At 53.2% G+C, this 22,616-nt stretch overlaps 1 protein-coding gene across 1 annotated transcript in view; it reads right to left on the minus strand.

Annotated features, from left to right (window-relative positions):
* Window positions 1–22,616, minus strand: part of SHB (SH2 domain containing adaptor protein B) — a 126,132-nt gene that overhangs the window by 14,780 nt on the left and 88,736 nt on the right. Inside the window, exons 4-5 of the mRNA XM_010952907.3 lie at window positions 14,205–14,376; window positions 8,126–8,245 (exon numbers count right to left, since the gene is read on the minus strand). Of these exons, the coding sequence (XP_010951209.2) occupies window positions 8,126–8,245; window positions 14,205–14,376 (292 nt within the window). The remainder of the gene's footprint in view (window positions 1–8,125; window positions 8,246–14,204; window positions 14,377–22,616) is intronic.

Genomic DNA, 22,616 nt, shown 5'->3' on the forward strand with positions numbered 1-22,616 from the left:
TCAGGCTGACTCGGATGCTGCCAGAAAACAGCCTGGCTAGGAAGCCAGGAGGTGGACAAGCTTTTTCCCCTCTCTGGGCCTCAGTTTCTCTACCTGTACAGGGTACTGGGCCAGGTGATGTAAATGGTCTCTTTCCGTTCCCTAAATCCCAAGATTTCTGCTCAACTGTACTTTATGTATCAGAGCTACTGCCCTGGCTTGCCACAAAAAGGCTTCCCTATGAGATAACAAGACCAGACCAGGTTCTGGAGAAAACTTGTATTCAATGCATGATGTCTGAAGACATGGAGGGAGAGCTAGAGGGTCAGCAGGACAGTGAGGAAGACAAAAAGGAATGCCTGTTGAAGTGGTTGGTCATCACCTTCAGCCACTGATGAGGAATTGGGAGATCAGAGAGGTTAAGTGACTTACTCAAGGTCACACAGCCAGGAAGAGGGCAGCCTGGATTTGAGTCTCACAGCAACGTAGGATTTTTCTCAAGTTGCAGCCTGCATAAACTCTAAAATCCCACCCCATAAAGGGGAGTAGATGCAGGCATGGACAGACCCAGACAATTCTCAAGGCTCTGGACCACACCTAGTTCTTTCTCAAACACTCGTGGCTCTCCAAAGTCTGTAACAAAGACAGTGAGCTACCACTCACTGCCTGCCTGCCACTGCTTAGCACACATGCTAAGGACTTCACATATATGATCTTTTCATGAATACATTTGTAAAACCCATTTTATAAATGAGGAAATTGAGGCTCAGAGAGGCTCAGAGACAAGTCCCTTTGTCCAAGACCACCCTGCTAGTAAATGGTGGAGTTGGGGTTTAAGAGCCCAAGCCAAACTGATCCAGAGCCCGGGTCTTCCACTTCCTCTTTCCTGGGGAGATAGGGAAGGATGTTAGTGATGGGATATATTGAAAACTATGGATTAGAATGTAAGGAGTTTCTCTCCTCCAGGGCTGCTGTTTCCTCAGCATGGGCAGCTCCTCACCCTGCCCATCCCCAACTGCCTCAATCCTCCTCCCTCTCCAAGGCCCACGTCAAAACCCCTCCTCATTCCACTCCTTCCTGCCATCCCTGTCTGCCTGGAGTCAGTCGGCTACCCCTGTGCCAGTCTGCCTGACCTCCACTTCTCTTTCTTCTAGACTCCTACTCCTCCAGCAGTGACTTCCACCTGGCAGCTCAGAGAGGTGCAGGGTCAGAGGGTCATGGGGACAGACAGCCAGGAACCCAGAGCCCTGGGTGGCCCATGCCCACCTTCCTCAAAGCCTAGCTTTCAGGAGCAGGCTGAGGAGGAGGGCAAGCAGTGATGTGGTCGAGCATTCTGGGGCTAGGGGTCATGCTGGGCAGAGAATCCAACAACTGCCAGGGAGGCTCTGCTGTGGTCTGAGGGACACCTGGGAGCTCCCCTACTGAGAGTCTGGAGCCTCAGATGTCCTCCTGACAAGGGGTGCTCAGACGGTGGAGGGAAGTGAAGCCCAGGCTCCCTGCAGATGAACGAAGGCGAGCAGCCTTTCCTCATCCCCTGCCCCTCCCCACCCCGCAAACCTTTATTATTTCTTGCTCCTGGCTGTCAGCAGCAACAAACTAAGATTAATCACTCGCCCGCCTGCCTAGACCCAGACATGCCTACTGTTTGAAAACTCTCTCCTTTACTATATAAATCAATGAGGGAGAGAAGAAAGAAAAACAGCTTTAACAAAAATGCACCCCCCAGCACCCCTGGAACACAGCCTATCAGCTCCTCCAGTGCCGCTACACCCACCACTCTCCATGGGAGCTCAGGAAGCATGTGTGGTGAAGACTGGCTGCCCAGCAGTTAGCACAACCCCCAGCTCCAAGCAGGAACCTGATGGATGTCATTTAGCAATCAGCAGGCGGCGTTTTCTGGATTAAATTGTCCCACCTCTCTTCCTCTACCTGGAGAAGGACTAAGTGAAAAGGCAGCTTGTCCTATCAATGGAGCCCCTGACCTGGAAGCAGATTTACTGATCGAACTCCAGACCCTCTTCCTACGGGCACACGTCGGGAGACATTCGCCCAAGTCATCCAGGAGGAGACACAGTCTGAACGGACCCCTGGGGCTCTTCAGCCAGTGCGGTGCCCTGTCCAGCCCGCTGCCTCCACAGCAATTTCTAAAGGGCCAGCGGGGGACCAGAGTGCCCGCTGTGCAGCTGCCTTAGTTATTGCAGCAGCGTTACGAGAGTCGCCCTCACGGCTTTCAGACGATGACCAGGGAGGTAAAGTCACATGCCTAGCACTACACAGTGGGCAAGAGGTGGAGCCAGGACTCACACCCAGGTACCTCTGACTGCAGAGCCATGCTTTTCCCTCTGCCTCTTTTATAAAGCTGCCCTGGGTCTCCCCCTGGGGCATCTGCTCACACGCTGCCCGCCGCCTCCTAGCCTCTTGAACGGTGCTGGCTCCCGTGGTGTGTTTGAGGACATGCTGGGGGAGAACGAGGCAGAAGTGGTGTTCCATTCGACGCTCTGGTTCACGAAGGGCTCTGGAATACAGCTCTGAGGACATGACTGCAACTCTGCTCAAAACCTTCAGGGATGCCCCTGCCCTACAGATTGGAGCCCCAATTCCTCAGCCTGGAGACTAGGGCCGCCTCTCTCCAGGGGTCCCATCAATGTTATTTGCTGTTCTTACACAAGCTGTGCACTTTCCCTCCTCTGGGCCATTCCCTCTGCCAGGGCTGCCCTCTCTGCCCTGTCCACAGGTCTAAGACCTGCCCAGCTTTCAAACACTCCCTCTTCTGGTTCCTTCCCTCTTTCATGGCCCTGAGTACTTTCTGCCTTGAGTAGCCCTAAACATGGTTTATGAATATTTGAGTTACAGGTGTAAACACCACCTCTTTCCCTCTTGGGTTATGAAATCCTAGAGACTGGAGCTCAGTAAATAATGAGACACTGAAGGGGCAGATCTCATGGGCTGAGAAAGACTCCTGAGTCATCAGGCCTGAGTGGCAGCCTGATAGAAAAAGGTCAGACCCCAGAAATGTCTCCTGAGGTCAGAACCTGGGCCACATTTGCAAGGATGCTGTGCAGTTTGCCTCCGGGGATTTGAAAGCTGAAGGCCCCTTCATGAGAGATCCTTGGGGTCATGTCCCCATCAAGGGTTGGGGCTCTGAATGCCTAAACAGAGCTGGGCTGGGCCTTTGTCAAAAGAGCAGTGGCATCCCTGCTGAGGCCTCAAAGGGCCCCTCTGCCTGCTCCCCTCCCAGGGATGGGCCCAGAGGCGGCAGGGCCTAATCTGCATACAAGGAGGCCCTGGTACTCATCCTGCCTCCCTGCCCCTCAGCTGCAAATCCTTCAGTCTTTGAAATTCTGTTTCCCTCATCTTGTCCAGATTCCTTTGCAAAAACTCTTGAAACTAGAACTTGCAAAGAGTCATTTCTAGTTTAAAGTGCTTAAAGAACCCTTTTGACAAGATTTTTCAAGACTTTTCATCCCCTTTCCCCACTGCTTGCCTTTCCAGACTGGAAACTGTGTTAGAGAGTGATGTTTTCTTGCCAATTTCTAAAAGCTCAACACTTTGCTTCCCTGAGGCCGGAGTGACTGTACCAGAAGTCAATGGTTGGGGCTGGGGTCAACGTGTGTGCTGGTAGCTGAGAGGGCGCCAACGGCCTGACACCCCATCAGGTCAGGCCTGAGATGGGAAGAGGGAGTGTTCTGCAGGAGGTGGGGAGGGCAGTGTTCCAAAGCCATGAGGCAGGAACTCTGTAAGACTGCTTCACGAGTAGGGGTGCCTGCCATGATGGGGACTCGGAGGTGACGATGTGGGGAAGGCAGGTGTGCTGTCTTGGATTGCCATGGGTGCAGGGGGTTTTCAGAGAAGGGGCAGCTTGGGCTGGTCCAGGGATCTGTCTGGTCCCCAGACTGGGAAGAAGTCACCATCTCTATTGTCTGTGTGGTCAGCTGCCAGCTGGGTGGCTGGTCAGTCATGAATCCCCTCTGGGTCTCAGTCTCCACACCCATGAAGCAAAGGGACTGGTTCAACACTGACAACCTTCTGACAAGTGTAAGGAGTGCCTGGAAGGGGGTGGAGGCACACTGGGCTGGAGTCTACTGCCTTCACTCCAGTCTTGGCTGGTCCGTCAGCTTCCTCTACCCCAAGGTGAGGACGAGGATGGTGATCTCTGCCCTGGCCCCCCTGTGGGGCTGTCCCTAACTGAACGTGCAGGCTTTCTAAATCACGAAGTGCTGCGGATGTGCAGGGTGGAAGAGGGGTTGAAGCATTCGGGCGGGTGCCCGAGAGTGGATCCCACGCTTCAGTGGCCCCAGCACTCACAACTAAGTCTCAGCTTCTCTGCAGGGTGTGAGCCTTGCCTGGGCTCTTCCACAGCTGCATGGCCTTGCCTGGGCTGTCCCTTCCACCTGAAATGCCCACCAACTGTCCCTGCCTGGGGAACACCTACCCTCTCTTTAAGGCTCAAGAACACCTCCGCCTTGCAGTAAGCAACAAGGCCCAGCCTGGGAGCTCTGCAGCCTGGGCCAGGCTGTCCTCACCTCTCCTCTCTCTGCTGCCCAGCCCAGTGCCTGGTACGGAGGGCTCTGATAAGTATCTGCCGAAAGCAGGACAGAAGGGGTGGAGGGGCCCTGTCCTCTGAGGCCAGACTCTCTCTCCCAAACCCTTTCTCCACCTAGAATACCCTCACAGCAGGACCCAAGGTTCACATGATAACATAGCTGGAATTCCAAAGTCAATTTGCACCGCACTCCTGACAACACCACACATGGGGAATGCCAGTCTCCACCCTGCCCCAACCAGGCAGGTCTTGCGATCTGAGAGACCTCGCACCTCCTGTGGTGGCAGGCAAAGTTGGCACTTGCCCCAAGCAGCCGGGATATTCAGTACGAAGGGAGCTCCATTTGTGGTCAAGGTGATGAATGCCAGGTGTTGCTCCCTGGCTGGCAGGCCTGACTGGTCATTGGGAACTGGGGCTGCTCCGAGAAACAAGCCTATCTCCCCTTAGTGGGCTGCTCTGGCCAGCCACAGGATGGCCTAGCCCTCCTCCCCAGTTCTGGGCTTCTTCAAGGGAAAACTAGCCAGGTGAGACCACCTCTCTGGTGCTTGGGATCTAATGGCTCTAGACAAGCACGAAAAACTAAACCCGCCACCTCCAGCACCCATGGGCAGAGACCAATCCTCCCAACTGCAGTTCCCGATAATGAGGCCTGACAGGACAGGTGCAGGAAGACAAACCCGGGCCTGACGACACAGTGCTCTTGTCCGGGGTCCCAGCACAGGCCCTTGGGCTGTGCCCTCAGGCTCCTCAACCTCCTTCCCTCGCCTGGGAGTGCAGGGGGTGCGACCAGAGCACTTCGAGGACCAAGGGTGGCTAAGCCCACTGGCAGGGGAAATCTGAGGAGTCAGAGACACCTTGATGGCAGAGGTGGAGGAGCCTTTAGCAACCATCAAAGTCTAAATCTCACCTGGCAGATGTGGACGCTGAGCCCCAGAGGGAAGAAACTCATCTAAGGTCACACAGTGAGCTGTGAGTGGCAGGACAGCTCTCCCGTCCAGAACTCTGGGCAACGGGTCCTTTCTGCAGCTTTTAAAAATGGCTTTCAATGAAACTGCAGGGCTGACCCGGGAAAGCAGGGGCAGGGTAGAAGTAATACAAGGTAACTTTTACCCTGCACAGGCTGGGCCAGGGAGGCCTTCTGTCTGTAAGAAGAGCATCATCACCTCCCCTGCCCAGAAGAGGACACTGAGGCTCAGAGAGGTGACGTGGCTGCCAACACAAGGCCAGGGAATGGGGAAGCCTGACCGCTGGACTATAAGCCTGCTACAGAACAGAACAGAATCAAGGTGCTGTCTATCCCAAGAGTGCTTCTGTCCAGGGAAGGGTGCAAACCAGGGACTAAAAGGGAATTACGCTCTTAGGACTGTGGCAGAAACACTCTTCTGAAGCCCCATCTATGAGCTGGCATTTGGGCCTTTTCGCATAACGGAGGGCACGGGCACAGGGCACTGAGGAATGGACCATGCAGGTGTTGCCGGTATGAGTACTTCTGCCACGGGCTCGAGATTCTGTATGTGCTCCTGCGCTGCCTCCTCGGCCCTGATACGTCCTGGGTGCTCGGGAGGCTGCTGCTCTCTTGCAGGCAGGGCCACGGTGGGGTCCAGCGGGGCCTGCCCAGTGCTGGGGCCCAGCCCTTCCCCAGTGAGTAAACAGAAGCGTGACAAGGCCGTGGCCCTCATGGAGAATGACTGGGTCTGACATGGGCGCCTCACCCCTCCTCCGTGCATTCAGTCAGTCCTCTCGGGAAGATCCCTCTGGCCTGGCCTCAGACGACAGGATTCCAGGAAGAATGGGGTTCCCTGAGGAACTCAGAGACTGCCAGTGTGATGACCGTGAGGAAGCCCAGGGGCGGGCAGGATGCCTGGGTTGGTGGGGAAGGGTGGTGACACGGGAGTCCCATCTCTGATGTCACCTGCTTCCTTTACCTCTTGCAGCCCAGAAAGGAATGATTTACCTTGAGGCGGGAAGGTGAAGACCTAGAAGCAACACTCATGGGCACCTGGGTTGCTAGGTTACCTAAACAGCGAGGGAGGGAGGGGGCTGCGCGGAGCAGTGGGGAGTTGAAGACCCCTGACAGCATGGTGCACCTGTCCCCCGCCGCTGTCCTCTCAATGCAGTGACAATCCTCTGGCTTCGGCCGCCTCCGGCCCAGCCACAGTTTTGCATATTGAATTTTCCTCGGCTGCAATAACCAGCCTGGTTCTTTAAGCCGTCAGGCCTGATGGTGGACAAAGAGGTATGCAGATGCTGTTTGTCCCAAGTGCCCTCCCAGCTGGTTAGAAATCCCTTCCACGTCCTCTCCGGCCAGGTGGGTACCCAGCCCCTGGTTGCACACCCCTAGGGATGAGACACTCACTACCTCTTGTGGCAGCTTTGGATCGGTCTAATTCCTGACCAGCTCTGACCTTTAGAAGACTTGGCCTCTCACAACTCTCTGATGTAGGGGCTGCCAACCACGTGTGCGCCTTCTGCCCTGACAGTCCTTGAGGGATCTGTGGTTCCCCCATGTCTCTGCACATCCTCTCTCCCCTAGGAGGACTTCCAGGGCCTCTTGTTTCCTGCCCATGCTCTGCTCTGCACTTTGTCACTGTCCCTCTCAGGGGGATCAGTCCTGAGCAGAGAGCACAGGCCAGTCTTTCTCCTTGGCTGCACTGATCCTACTGTCTACACAGCCTGGCCTGCACGTGAGCTGTCCTGACAGCCGCATCCCAGCAGGCTCTCTCTGTATCACACAGCCTCTAATAATGGCAAGTAGAGCAGAAAGAAAGCAGACAGAGGGCTGCACTGCTCCTGGTGGTCTGTGCTGGCTGAAGGGCCTGGGTTTACACCCCAATTGTGTCACTAACTCTCTGTGTATCTTTGAGAAATCCCTCCTCTCTCTGGACCTGTTTTCCTTATCTGTAAAATGGGTGTTAGATAATCTGTTGGCTTCCATCCAATAACAGCACCGGATGATGAAGCACTCAACCAAAAAAACCTTTTCTTATTTCAGGGCCACCTATCCTGACAGCAAAGCCTCATGGGTCAGGAAGACCTGACAGCTTACAAAGCGGCCACGGGTGATAGCACCAGGATTCTTCCTCGCTTTTCCCAGTGTTCTCACAACCTTCGTGTGACACATAAAAATCAGACCGTCCCAAACATCAACCTAGGACATAAGGGAAGGATGGTTCTCATGGCAACACCCAGCCTCGAGTCCTGGTCCTGCCCCTCGGGCCAGCCATGGCTTCAGTTTCCTCACCCGCAAAATGGGGACAAGATGTTTCTCATCAAAGGGCTGGTGTGAGGTTTGAGACAGGGACGAAGCATGCTAGGAGCTTCTACAGTCCCCGGCTCACCACAGATGTGAAAGCTATTCTTGGATATTTAATATCAATCCTAGGGAAATGCCCCCCCTCTTCTGGGGAGCCAGAAACAGAGAACATGAAAACTCCTCTGCATCCCAGGAGAATAAGATTAAATTGGAAAGCGAGGCTTGAAATAACTCATGTTGGCACATTTCCCAGGGGGACACTGGTGGGTCTTTCTGCCACAGACACCAGGGCTGGGCTGCGCATCGCTGGGGGCTGCTGAGGGCCCCGGGGGTGGCTGAGGTGTACTCACTTCAGGGAGAGGGAGTAGTCGTGCCTGCTGGTCTGGCTGTTTCGGACAAGGTAGCTACACTCCTTGCAGAGTCTCAGCAGGTTCTCAGCGTCTCCTCTGCTGATGGCTCCATGATACCATCTGCGGAGAAGAGAGGGGGTCAGAACCCAGTGGGGACAGATCCCTACAGCTGACAGCCAAAAATCTGTTCCTCCTCGAGGAGGCTCAGCCCCCCTGGAGGGCAGCTGCCGGTGTCCCACGCCTCCTTGTCACGAGGCAGTGCAAGTGCACGCATGTGCACGTGCACGTGCGCGTGCTTGTGCACGTATGTTCATGGATTCAGTCATTCACTAGACATCGACCAAGTGCCTGCTGCATGTAGGTCCTGGGGAGAGAACAGTGAACAAATTTGTGGTCTCCTTGCCTCGAAGCTTACAGTCTAGTGTGGGTGCTACGGAGGAAATGGAGCAGAGGCGCCTGGCTTGGAGCTGGAGGTGGGGACCACTAGTTTAAGCAGCAGCCAGGGAAGCCTATGGAGAGTGACATTTCAGCGGGGACCTGAAAGAGGTGGGGGAGGAAGCCACGAAGGACAGCAGCTGGAAGAGAGCATATCTGGCAGAAAAAAGGGCAGCAAAGGCAGGAGCCCCTGGTGTGTTTTGGAAACAGCAAGGAGGCCAGTTGGGCTGAAGTGAGGCAGGGGCCAGGATGGGTGGTGGGGCATTAGAGGCTGTGTGGCAGGGCCGGGTGCACAAGGCACTCTCTCTGAGTGATGTGGAAGCTGTCAAAGGGCCTGACAGGAGGGACATGTGCTGGCTCTGTGACATCTGTGGGACAAATAGGCGGTGCTCCTTACTCAGGAAAGCCGGCAGTTGGGGTGGGGTGGCCACGCCAACACTCCTGCCAAGTGCATCTGGCATCAGCTGGGCACACGGAATCCCAGTGTCACTGCTTCCGGACACCACGTGGTGATCGGCAGAATCAGAAGGGAGGGGCACCACGGCAGATGCCTAAGGCCCCAAATGCAGGACAAAGGGGGAAATGCTGACTTTCAAGACTGGGAAAGTTGAAGGTAAAATTTCAGTGGAAGACTGAAGATCCTAAGATGCTGGTCAGTGGATATACTCAGAATGTGTCTCTGTTTACATTATGGTCTCAGAGTGGCTGGCTTAGGGGGAAGGTGTCCAGAGATGGGGTCAGGAAGAGAACCAGAGGTGCCGGATGGCCTAGGATGGATCACACTTCAGCCACTGAGGCACACATGCAGCTGTGCCACTGGCCAGCAGGGCATGTGACTCAAGCAGCTGAAGCCGGGTGCACCTAGGTTCCCTATCAAGTTAGGATCACTCCACCCCTGTTTTGGGGTTGTGAGGATTAAATGGGATGATGCACTGAAGGACTGATGCAGAGCCTGAGATGGGGTGAGTTTCAACAAACGGCAGCTACAAGCATCAGCAGAAAGAGACTGTACTTGCAGGCAGCCAAGGGTCACCTCTCCAGCTATCGTTATTTCAGGCTGCTACCTGCTGTGCAGGCTGCATTTTAAACTCCCAGGTGTATAGCGGATGCTGCCTCCTCACCCTGGCCCAGGAGTGCCCTGCGAACATGCCCAGTACCCCTGAGAGTTTTGTCATAGACACTCTGCTTGGAGAAAAGCTTCGCACTGCCTTTCTCTGCACTTTGTTATTTATAAGGCAGTGCTCTGAACAGTTAGCAGCAGTGGGGATGACATAATTATAACCTAAAAAAAAACAACCCAATGAGCTCCAGGATAGCAAGGACTGGAGAGTGAGAAGGATGAGTGTTCCTGTCCAATGAGCATGTGACTGAGTCACTGACCACCCAGGAGGTGACTACTCACAGCAGGTCAGCCCTGGGGCTGGACATCTGGAGTGAGACTCGGCAAGGGAAAAGGCAGGGGGAGACGCAGACTGCACACCTGCCTTCCTGTCTACACTTACACAGATATTGAGAGGATGTGAAGCTGGGGACTGCAAGGGCTGCCATAATTAAGACACCCCCAAAGACATGAAGGCTGAGGGTATGCTTGAGAAAGGACACATGACTGTCAGTGAGAGAAATGGTTAGACAAGGATGGAGCTGATGTTAGAAATAAGAGTTAGTAGTTTTGCCAAGATTGTTTTCTGGGAAATTTCACCTATGTAACATACCCCCGGCGAGCTGACAAAAATACTTTTTTATTAGGAAAACAAGTTCCAGCTACTTAAAGCAGAGCCGTCCTCAGGGAAAGGCCTAGAAGTGGCCTCCGGGGAAGAGTCGCTTGCGTCTGCCCTCCCTGAGCACGGGAGCAAGTGGCCCTAAGAGGCAGTGGCAAATGGGCCTCCAGGGGGTCCAGAGCCTCACTGAGGGTAATCCCTGGTGGGTAAATGGGACAAGCTGCTTGTTCCCTCCCAGGTGCTCCACATGGAGAGAAAGGCAGAGCCTCGGGGGCGAGGATCAAAGGAGAACCAAGAGAAGTTTGGGAGAGAAGGGGCAAAGGACACTAGATTGGGTAGGGGGAGCAGCCAGTGGCCAGACTGTCAGCAGAAATATGGCCACTGGGAGACAGGATGGGCCTGGGTGGTCCTGTTTGCTGGGGCGGGGAAGCCCTGGGCCCCAGAAGGCTTTGCCGGACCCAGAAGAGAAACTAGGCAGAGGCAGGAGGCCCTCGTGGGGATGTGCTGGACTCTGCAGAGCTGATCACTCATGGCGGAACCACGGGGATTAAGAAGACTCAGTCATCGCCATGCAGCCTATCCAACACCTATGAGCTCATCCAACATTTACTCACCACTTACTACATCCTTGATCCCACAGGGCTCACGCAGGGAGATGGAGAGTCAACAGACAGATTCAGGAAACAATTTATATAGGTAAGTGCTATGTAGGAATACTGGGTTTGTGATAAGGAAGTGACTGGGGAGGGGGAGATGCTCTCTATAAAATGAATGGACAGAGGCCCCCCAAGGAGATGACATTTGACCTGAGAATCTGCATTTGAGAAGGAGCCAATCATGTAAAAAGCCAAAGAAAATATGTTCTCTGCAGAGCCATCAAGTGCAAAGATCCTGAAGTAGGAATGAGCCTGCAAGAACAGTCCAGCATTGTGAGCGGGGGAAGTGGCAGAGGATGAGGATGGAGCAGGAGGCAGGGCCCAGCTCCCTGAGGCCTTGTGGACCAAGGGAAGAAGTCTGATTTCATTCTAAGTATAGGGAGGGCAACGAGAGTTTTAAACAGAGATGCTTAACAGATACTTGCTCTGGATGATCTTACAAAAGGGTTCGTCAGGCTGCCCTGAAGAGCAGCCAGAGGGGAAGTGAAGTAGGAGACAAGTGAGGAGGCTTCTGCTGTGGTCCAGACGGGAGGACCTGAGATGAGAAGAATGGATGAATTCGGGCTGTTTTGGTTGGAAAACTGGCAGAACTTAGTAATGCACTAGATGCTGGTGTCACGCAAACAAAGGAATCAAGGTGACTCCAGGGTTGTGTCTTGAGCAACTGGGTAGAGGTGATGCCGTTTGTGGAGGTGGGCAAGTTGGGGAGGAGCAGGTATGCAGGAGAAGTTCAGGAGTCCAGTTCTGAACATGTTAAATTCAAGATACCCACTCGTCAGCCAAGTGGAGATGCCAAAAAGGCAGCTGGATGTAGGAGTCGGGAGTTCTGGCAGAAGTGTGGGTTGGGGATGTGCACTTGTGAATCACTGCCAAGATCCCAAGGAGACCAACCAGGGAGAGCACGTAGTTGGAAACTGAGCCCCAGACAATCCAACCTTCAGGTCAAGTTGAGGCAAGGAGCCAGCGGGGGAGACGCAAGGAGCGCGGGGGAGACGCAAGGAGCGCTGGGGAGGCAGCAGAAAAACCAGGAGCAGAGAGTGTCTCCGAAGGAGGGGGCTATTTACTGTGCTGACGGCCATGGAGGACAGAAGAGGTCACCTGGTGACCCGGGTAGAAAAGGGAAGCAGACTGTGGTGGGTGAGAGTGGGAGGCGATGGAAGGGAGAGAGAAAGTACTGACAGCTCTCTGGGGACACAGACCATTGTATGGACAGTGAGCTACTCCCTGAGCACCTGTTATGTGCCAGGCACCATTCTAGGCACTGAAGATGCAGTGGTGTCCCAGACAAGATCCTGTCCTCAAGGAGCTTATGCTCCCAAAAGGGGCTGAAGTCAGAGGGGGATGTCGAGTCGTTATTATTTAACTTATTTATTTGCTTTAAGAAGTTCATGACCAGAATATGATGGTAATAACGATGCAGGATGGAGGAAGTAGGCACCCCTGAGTACCTGGGCAGCCCTTCCACTGTTGCAGGAGGGAAAGCAGGTGATCTGGGTGCCCGGGCAGATATGTAACTGCCCATCCTCAGCAATCCTCTAAGACTGGGGCATACACCTCAGTGTCCCCATGTCCCTCTCCCCTGTGCTGGGAGGAGAGAAGCTGGAACTTGGAGGAAGCATCCACCCAGACTGGGGATTAGGAGAAGCTCTCTGCCTGGGTCAGGTCTTACCTAAGCACACCTCTTCAGTGATGAGTCAGGGCCTCCAGCAGGCCAGAATAATCCTGGGGAGATGAGACGACGGGGGAGGAAAAGCCAGTCATGACTCTGGACTTGGCCAAGGGCCTTGTTGGGTGGGAGCGGGAAAGGAAAGGCAGCAGAACTGCCCTCCGGGGGCCCACGAAGTCCTGCCCAGGGTTGGTCTGCTGGGCCGCTGACCCCAGGCAGACCTGGCTCAGGATGCACACTGAACAGCTCCCAGTTCCCAGGCATCTCTGGATCATATTTTGTTTGTTGATTTAAAAGTACACAGTTTGATCAGAAATAAGCAAAACCTGCCACCCAATCTGCGTGGCTGTGAGAAGTGATTAACACAACACCCACTGGGAGCGCTACCCCCCACGCTCGGTACAGCAGGCGCGGGGCCATCACGAAGGAGGCTGCAGCACACGCTTAAAAAGGGGCACATGAGCACATGACATCATTCGGAAAACCGTGCATCCTGCTCACCGAGCGAGCATTTCCTGTGAGGGATGCACTGCCGGCCGGGCCGAGACCAGAATCCCAGGGGTGGAGACTAATATAGTACATAATGCATGGGATGCAGTCTCACAGGGAACCGGCTGGGTGTCAGCTAATCTCTCGGACTTACTGAGTGCCTACTCTGTGCCGGCTGTTTGCTAAGGATTGGGGAGAAGTATGTACAGGCGGGAAGTAAGGGGAGAGGGTGGGGGTTGAGTCATGGGGCTGGGGTTCAAATCCTACCTCCCTCTGCACTCCAATCTGACCCTTGAGATCCTAGCCAAGGCCCTGCACCTCCTGGGGCCTCAGTTTTCTCATTTTCAGTGATAACCCCATTTATCCCGCATTCACTTGTTAAGAGGGTGATACACCTGATGGTCTCAGCACAAGATTCAGGGCCTGCACTTTTAAGTCTCTGGAGAATTTCACTCTAGGGCTGGTATATGGAATGACGAGAAACTGAAAAAGCAGTCTGGGGGCAATTCACAGGGCGAGGGGCAGTCTTGGGAGATGGGACTTTATCCTGGAGGTGATGGGAGCCACTGAAGGTTTCAGAGCAGAGCAGGGACCTGAGACTCCAGCAGAGGAGGGAGATGATCATCACGGTCTAGGGAAGGGGCAGTAAAAATGGACCAGCAGTGCTGGGGAGAAGCAGGGAGGGAAAGGTGCAGCAGGGATGGGACTAGGCTGCTGATTAAAGCTGGAAAGTCTCTGGAGAAAACCCAAATCAAGAGTGTCAAGGTGTCCAACCAAGCAGACGTGGGGCAAAAACATTATTGTAGCTTAAAAATAAATCTAATTTACAATCAGGGGGCAGGATTTAGTATACATTTAGCTTTTCAAAAATTCGCTGCATGATGAGCTTTGAAAGGAGGATGTAAGATGTGGACAATTTCACAGTCCTTCCTACTAGTCATCCAAAGTAAGGGAGGCCATACAGTGTGGAGAGAGAAAGCACAGGGCTAGGAATCAGGTGACGCGAGTTCTAATTCCGACTGGCCAGACTCGTCGGTGGCCTTGACTTTCTAGAGTCTTGACAGTGACTCCGTGAACTGGTTGCTGGGATTGGGCTTTGCTCCCTGAAAACTTACATTTGCTTCTCCAGAGGGACAGCAGGATCCACTCTCTCTCCCAGGATCCCACAGAACTCGGGGCTCCCATGTTTGATGGGCTTGAAGCCCCCTCCAGGAGCTCGAAGCTGGCGCCGCCGGTCCCGGGAAGGCGAGGGGGATGACTGCCGTTTCTCGTTGCCGTTAAACTGGGCTGTGGGGGAGAGAGAAAGTACACAATTACCGGGAGCTCAGCGCAAGGAGTTACTGGGTGGCGCATAGTGGGGTCCTAGGGGATGGTTCTCTCTGGGGCTCTACAATTTGCAGGAGGAAGATCTCCAGGTAATGAACAAACATAGCTGAAAAGATATGGGCTTCCTAAAACAGGGTGTGCATGAACTGTCTAAACCAGATGATGCAGTTGATGGGCTGGTTTGTCTCCCAATGCCACGGAGCTCAGCCCTATTCTCAAAGGAACCCTCCTGCAACCTCCATCAAAAGGGGACATGGCACTCCGAGGGTGCTCAGTCTCATAGTCAGCTCTCAGGGAGAAAGCTTTTCCACATTTTGTGCCAAAACCTGCCTCCAAGTGGCTCCTTTCCTCCTCCCGTTCTCCCACCCCACCTGGAGCTGTACTGGCCACATCTGGCCTCTTTCTCCTGGGACTCTCTCCTAGAGAGTTTCAATGGAGGCTTGTGCTGTATCACACAGATCTGCTTCTCTTCACTCAGGCCCCTGTGTGGGCCCCACACACAGCCCGCCACGTCCTGGGCCCAGCACCCAGGGGAGGCTGCAGCAGGCCTGGCACAGTGGGACGGGCTCTCCCCCTGTGTACTTTCCTCTCTGCCCTGGACCTGTGAGAGTGTCATTCACCCCATGGACTATGGAGAATGCCACTTGAGGGTAGGACCCTGGAGATACCCCACAAAGAGCAGAAAACATGAGCTGAAATTGGATTTGCTACAAGCATTCCTGGAGACCAGCTGGTCCACCTTGCAAATAATCTCTCTGTGCCTTAGTTTCCTCATATGAAACATAGGGATAATGACTGTACCCCTCCACGGGGTTGTTGTGAGGATTCCGGCAGGTGATGCACAGCGATCTCAGCAGAGTGCCTAGCATGTAGTCTGTGCTCAGTGTGGGCACAATAGTAAGCACTTCACAGAAGCTTCCAAACGGACCTGAGTCCTCCTCCTAAGCTGGCCAGTGGTTAGCTGTGTGCCTTGGCTAAGCTGTTCAACCTCTCTGAGGCCCCATTCCCTACTTTACCAGGCTGCTGTGGAGATCAGATGAGGGAATACATCCCAAGGGCCCGACACACACAGTGTGCTGAGTAAACTGGGTCAGGGCCTACAGACCATGTTCCCAAGGCCATGACCAGCCCCAGGCCCACAGACACACACTGGCAGAAATCTGCCCCTAGCCAGCAAGCATGGACGTGGCAAGCAGTCCTCCAACCCCAGCCAGACACATAGTGATCAACCTCACATTCACAGAAGGTGGCAGGAAACACCTGCTCTGACTGTGATGTGCTGTCCCTGGGGACCGAGGAACTTGAATGCACTTGTATGCCTCAGCCATGGAGCAAGGCTATCCATCAGGACTGCAAAGCTTTTCCTCCTTGCTGAGATACTCTTCTGCATTAATCACTATGGAAAACAGCGGAGAGGTTCCTGCCAACAGAAGGCTCCAGACACGTTGGACCCGTGTGTGTGGTCACTCTCATGACTACATCCGGGTCCAGCAGGCTGTCTGTCCACCTATCCCACTCCTAGACTCTCATTCACATGTGCCAGGTACAATTCAGGGCTGGGAAACAACAGTGTGCAAGACACACAGAAATCCCTGCCTCAGCAGTCAGAGTCCCAGTGAGGAAAGACAGACAAGTGAAAACTTCACAACACACCCGCTGGTGCTGAGTGCTCTGGACAAAACAAAAGCAGGGCAGGGAAGGCCCCTCGAGGGTGACATCTAAATAAATGCCTGGAGGGAAGGACAGGCAAGCCAGGGGGACATCTGAGGTAAGGCCATTTCAGGCTGAGGTTGGACCTTAGGACCTGGTTACCTGTCTAGTCTCGGGTCTCACCATGCCCCCTTCCAGGTCATGCTCTCTGCCTCCCATCCTGATTTCTTCCAACCTGTCCACCTGATTGCTCTTCAGGAGTCACCTCTTCCAGGAAGCCTTCCCTGACCTCACCCTCTTCCCAGACTTTAGCTTGATCTTGGCCTAAGCACTAGCATCCTTGTTTGGCTCCTCATGAGCCCCTCAAGGGCAGGGGCTGTACCATATTTGCCCTAACCCCCCATGCCTAGCACACACCCACAACATAGTAGGTGCTCCATGAATGAATGAACTTAATGAGCTGCTGTTTCACTTTATTGGGGAAAAATATCAGTTTTCATACCAGATAAATTGGATAAAACCTAATAACATCCCAGTCAACGCTGTAATTCCCCTCTGAATTAATTTACACATTTGCCTGCAAGCTTAATAATATAGCCATACATTTTAGAGGGAACAGGTGGTGATGAATGACAGGCTTAATTAGGCAAATCATTTCACCTAAAATAAAAATACACAAACTCCAAGTGCAGTGATTCAGCAGCACAAGAGAAAAAAAAAACTGTTAAGAACAAAAGCTCCAAACACAATTGCTTTCATTCCTTCTAATTAAGTTTCTCTTTAATCTGCAATTTAAAATGGCAATTCTTTTAATTTAGCGATTTTCTGCAAAAGATAAAGGAAGACACAGTCCTCAAAAGAATATCCACATTTAGAGAAAAAAATATGCCACTCTTGTGTGTTGTTAGAAAGACAGAACCTAATTAATTCCACCTATAGGCAATTACAAATGGAAGTGAGAGTTCCGTAGGAGGGAGGGGAGACTTGGGGGCAAGGCCAGGCCTCAGGAGCCCTTCTGCCTTTGGTAGGATGATAGGGGACAAGACCCCTGGTGGCAGTGGGAGAAGTGGCCCTATTAATGGTTCCACCAGCCTCTGTCTCTGGGGCAGGTGAGATGGCCCCTTCGTGATAGTCCAAATATCCTTCCAAAAGTTCCTGTCTGTTGACAGGCCTCATCCTTTGAGACCAAGTTCAGGTGTCCCCACCTTCTGGAGGCCTTTCTTCCATCTAGATTAGCCTCTGACACTGGTGGTCCCCTTCCTACTTGTATTATAGACTGTATACCAATTCCAAATTGGCCCTTAAGCTGGGTCACTGCCAATGACAGAAGACAGCGTCCCACACAGCCATGCTAGCTCTAACCCTCCCAATAACCCTGCCACCCTGTGCGTAATAAGTGAGGGACTGGGGGCCCAGAGGAGGTGAAGAAGCACTCTAGGGTCTCAATGCTAAGGGGTGGGGCCCTGTGGGTGACCAGGGTGACCTCACCCTCATGTTCTCCTTTCCCACGAGGACACTGGAAGAGCTGGGGGGGGGGTGGGCAGGGGCTGTGCCTCACTTGTCTAGTCTCTGGAATGATCACCCTCCTCCTCCATTTGTGTGACTTCTATATCTAGAAGCTTCTAAGGTCTGGAACAAAAGCCCTTCATCCACAAAGCCTCCCCCATCCCATCTGCTGAGACCCACCTTCCTCCTGGGGGGCTCACAGCACTTGGCCCTTCTCTGGTAGCTCAGTGAGTACCCACGTCACTCATCCCAGTCAGCCGGGGTGTTCTGACGGGGCAGTGCCTGGGATTGATTTTATTTCTCTTCTCCCTCTCCAATCTCTAGTCTGCCCCGAAACCAACTTCAGTGCTTGGTATGGAGACAGTGCTTAGTAAATGTTCGCATAGATGACATAAATGTGTTCCTTCAGGGTCCAGCTCCTTCCTGTTTATCATTCAGTGCTGGCCAGAGAGATCAGGTTCCCAAAAGCCAATGGGCCTCTAAAGCACAGCTCTCTGGGCTCAGGAACCCCTGCCAGCTCCCAGTTCCCTGGGATGGAGGGCAAACTCCTCATTCTGGTGCTCAAGGTCCTCCATGACTTGGTGACAACCTGACCCTCTGGGTTCCACACCCACCTCTAGGCTCCAGTCACAAAGGATGGCTGGTCCCAAATTCATTATCTGCCTCCCTGCCTCTTGGCCTTTGCTTTGCTGTGTCTGCCTCCTAGAATCCCTTTCTCCAGTATCTGTGTGTGCAAAAAATCTAAGTCATTCTTCAAAGTTCAGCTCCAAAGCTACCTCCTAGGGGAAGTCTTGTCCCAGATCCCCCCAAGTGGAATTCATTTCTCTTCTGAACCACACCTCCCCTGTCTATGCCACTGTCTGATCCCACTGCAGTCTTTGTTAGTGTGGTGTCTAGGTGTCTTCTCAGAACTGGATGGAGATGGGGCCTCCTGCCTCTTCCGAACCTCCACATGCCTGACACACAGCCAGCTCTAAGGAACAGCCCAGGGGCTGTGACAAAGCCAGGGAACAGAGGAAATTCATGGGCTTAGTGTCATGGAAAGGGTGTGGACTTTCGAGTTAGGAAGATCTGGATTTGAACCCTGCCTCTGCCACTACTGTGTGACTTTGGGCAAGTTTCTAAACTTCTCTAAGGCTTAGCTGCCTCTTCTGTAAAACCAGGCTGACAATACCTATACCATAAAGGATTGTGGAGGTTGTTAGTAACAGATGATGTACCAAAGTCCAGGCAGGCCCCCTGTAAGGGGTGGTTCCCTCTCCACACCGTCACATCCATGCTCAGAACAGCTCCCTTTCATGTAGTCCAGAGGGTGCGGTGCCTTGTATCAGAAACCACCATCTTTTTTCCTTAACCTGTGCTGAAATTCCTAAGTTGGATGCTCCAAGAGGACAGGACATTGTTTTGTTCAAAGCTGAATTCCCAATGCCGAGAACAGTGCCTGATATACAGTGGACGCTCAGAATCTGTTGCAGGACTGAATCTTCACCCAGATTCGTGGTCGGTAGGAACAAAAGACTTCATTCATCAATCAAGAAAGGAACCTTAGGAGCTAGATTCCCTCCTCAAATTATTTTAAAATAGTTGGAAAAATGGCTTAACTTTCACTGAATGCTTCCTGGGCACTAGCGGGCACATGAGAATGTCAGGTGACATTTTCCTCTGACCCTCACAGCAGACCTAGAAGGTTGGTGCTACTTTGTCTACCTTTTTATGAACGGGGCCTGCTGCGGCCAAGGAGCCTGCCCCAGCTGATAGGAGCAGGCTGCCACACCAGGTAGCGGGCCCCAGACCCCAACCCTTGACCCCTCTGCTTTGGAATCGAAGCCCTGAACAGCCTCCTCAACTGGGGTGCCCTAGGAGTGCCTTTATCTGGGGATGAACAGGGAGAAGAGTCAACAGTCTGCCAAACATCCTCCAGGCTGACAGCGAGTGTGGACAGCAACCCCCAAGGACAGGGACCATTCACGAGAAACTAGACAGGAGCAAAGGCAGCCCAGGGCCTTGAGCCCCGGGTGAGGCCTATGACGTGCTCCACAGTCAGTAGCTACTTCTTTCTGGCTGGCCTGGGGCCTCTGGCCCTCTCAGTTCTCCTGTACAGGACAGAGTCCTTTAAGCAAAGGCAACGAGGGTTCGAGGATTGAAAATAAGACCCCACGCATGAAGTGCCTTGCAAAGAACTCCTGGGTGCTGAAGAGGCTTCCGATCCTGTGTGGATGAGGCAGAAATGAATACAGGGCTGACAGGAGGGGCCTGGACAGTGCTCTAGGCCTGGTGTTCTTGGATGTCCTACCATTCTGAAAACACAAGGGCACAGAGAACAGGACAAAGGCGTCCAAGGCACCCCTTCCATACAGTTCTAGGGGCCGTTTCCTCCATGCTGTGGAAGACCTGGCCTTGATGCTGGTGGGTTTGTGGCGGGGGGACAGGCGGGGAGTGGGGAGGGCAGGGGTGGAGAGGCACAGAAGGGGCTGCTGCCCAGGTAGTTGTGAGCCCCCAAGAAGGGGCAAGGAGGGAGACTGGGCATTGGTTCGGGAAGGCGGGGGCCCCACACGACCCAGAGTATATGGAAACACCATAACCTTTCACAATAGTGTGCAAACACTTGCATCTGACTAAAACCCTGTTCCCATGAATGGTCCTCTGCTGCCTCAGCTTCTTAAACATACATTCTGCATCATCTCACCTGCTCCTGACAGCAAGACAGAGATTAGACTTCCCATTTTCCAGATGGAGAAAGGTCCAGAGAGGTGAAGCCCCCTTCTTGGCAGCAGTTCAGGAGCAGGCCTCACTCTCCCCTCTCCCCGTGAGTGAAAGCTGTACTTCCAGGTAGGTTGTAAGACACGGGCAGGCAGCTCAGCAAATGTTTGGTTTGCTTTTCCAGGATTGCCAACAAGAGGCCTCTGTGTTCATCTCGCAGGCACACGCAGGCCCCAGGGCATCAGGCTGCCACATCTTGAGGGCCGTGCCTGAGGACAGAAGTCCTCATTGTGAGGGCGGTGGCGGTGGTGACTCCCCGAGAAGCAGGGCATCGGGAAAGCTGTGAGGCAGGCGCCGGGATGCCGCCCGGGCTCCAGGAATGCCATCTGGTTTCAGGAACGCTGTCCACGCATGCATACCCAAACCTGGGCCTGGCACCAGGGGGAGTGCCTTTGTCCTACAATTCTGCACCCCACAAAGGAGACATGGACACCACTGCCTGGTGCAAAGAGCCCACCCCAAGGGCTGCCACTTGGCTACAGGAAATGTAGGGATAAATTCTGATGAAAATGATGAAATGACACAAAAACAAAGGATTTTACAGCTGCCGAAGCAATCCATCTTCATTATCATAATTCATATTCTGGATGAGAAATGACAGGTAGGAAAAGAGACTGAATTTCCCCACATTAACTGCTAGACTTGAACTTGGACTTGAACCCAAGTCTTCTGAATCCCAGGGGCCTCTAACAAGTTCAGCACAAATCCTGTCTACAGTGTAACACATTCTCAAAAGCAACAGTGACAGTGATACCAAAAGCCAACATCCACTGAGCACTCACTGTGCCCCCGACTCTCAGCACCAATTACCACCCTGTTTTACAGATGAAGAAACAGGCAACTTGCCCCTGGTCACCCCGCTAGCAAGTGGCAGCATGGGGCTTTAAACCCAGACCCTACAGCTCTGCTAGTTCTGGGCGGGGTTCACTGTCAGATGGAGAATGCCTGCTCAGGTCTGACATAGTGTGTCTCCTGATGCTTTCACCTGCAGACACTTAGAATCCTAGGGCCTGGGAAAGGGACCCCATCCACAAGCCTCAGAGGACCTGCAGGGAGCAGGCTGGGCATTTGTAGAAATGAGTCTCCGCTCCCAGGAACCCCAAAGCCCTAGCCCAGCTGCTTACGTGTCTGCTGCTGCTGCCCCTCCACAGACGGCGGTGAGAGGAGGGAGAAGCCACAGGAGGGGACAAGCAGGTGCATGGCGATCAGGGGGCTGCTTGCCACCCACTGGCACACCACTTTCCCCACCCCAACGTGGCATCTGAACTCACGGGCCAATCCTCAAACATCCAGGGACACACTCTCAGCTTCAAGTTCAGACCAGAGATGACAACCACAGTCGTCAACAGTCACTCAAAAGTCCCACCCTTGTGTAGGTCCCTCAGCCTCATTTGGAGAGAAGACAGGTATACAGCACAAAGGAATGACGTGAAAACACACTACCTCTGTGAGTAGGGCTGCATGATACCTATGTATTCTGTGTCCTGGAGAGAACTTGGGATGGGTTCTCCTGAGACCTGATTTATTCGATAATTCAGTGAATATCTTTTTGTTTGTTACGTGCCAGACACTGATCTAGGTGAGGACCCAGGTGTGAACAAGGCCAGCAGAGTCTCTGAACTCACAGAGCTTAAAAATATCCACGCGAAAAAAATATATATCCACATGAAGCTCTCAGACCTGCCAAACAAAAGAGCAAAGATAGTCTACTAAATCTTTGGGTTTTTTCCACCCAGGAGACAAAGGCACTTGAAGAAACATTTCTATCAATATAATTAGCAGGCAAACCAAAGCTATGAAGCACCAGTGTTTTTCTTTCTCTCTTTTTTTTTTTAGGTTACTAAATGAATTCATTCATATGTCAAAGAGAAAAACCAACTGGAAAAACCTGTCCCTCAGTAACGTATCAGCCAAAGGAAGCGAGTGATCCCAGTTTTCTCGTTTATACCCCCCTTCTCTCTGCAGACCTGCTGTTCACACATGTTAAACATTAATTACAACTGTTACTCATTACATAGCAAAAAGCTCCGAGTACAAACACAATTGTTAATTTCCTCCCAGGCCCAAGGCATTCTGGGAAGCTGAGCAGGGGGCAGGAAGCATCGGGAGCCCCAGTGGGGCCGATGGCGAGGAGGAGGCAGCACACGCTGGGCATGCAGGTGATGGTGGCAGATCTAAGATTCCCTGTGAAACCTTCTGCAGAGGCCAAGCCTGTTTATTCTGAGCACACAAGGATGAGACATGGGCTCGGTGGGAACAGTGAGCCTGGAGCAGGATCTGACCCA

Source organism: Camelus bactrianus, chromosome 4 (assembly GCF_048773025.1).
Source record: "Camelus bactrianus isolate YW-2024 breed Bactrian camel chromosome 4, ASM4877302v1, whole genome shotgun sequence".
Classification (NCBI taxonomy): Eukaryota; Metazoa; Chordata; class Mammalia; order Artiodactyla; family Camelidae; genus Camelus; species Camelus bactrianus.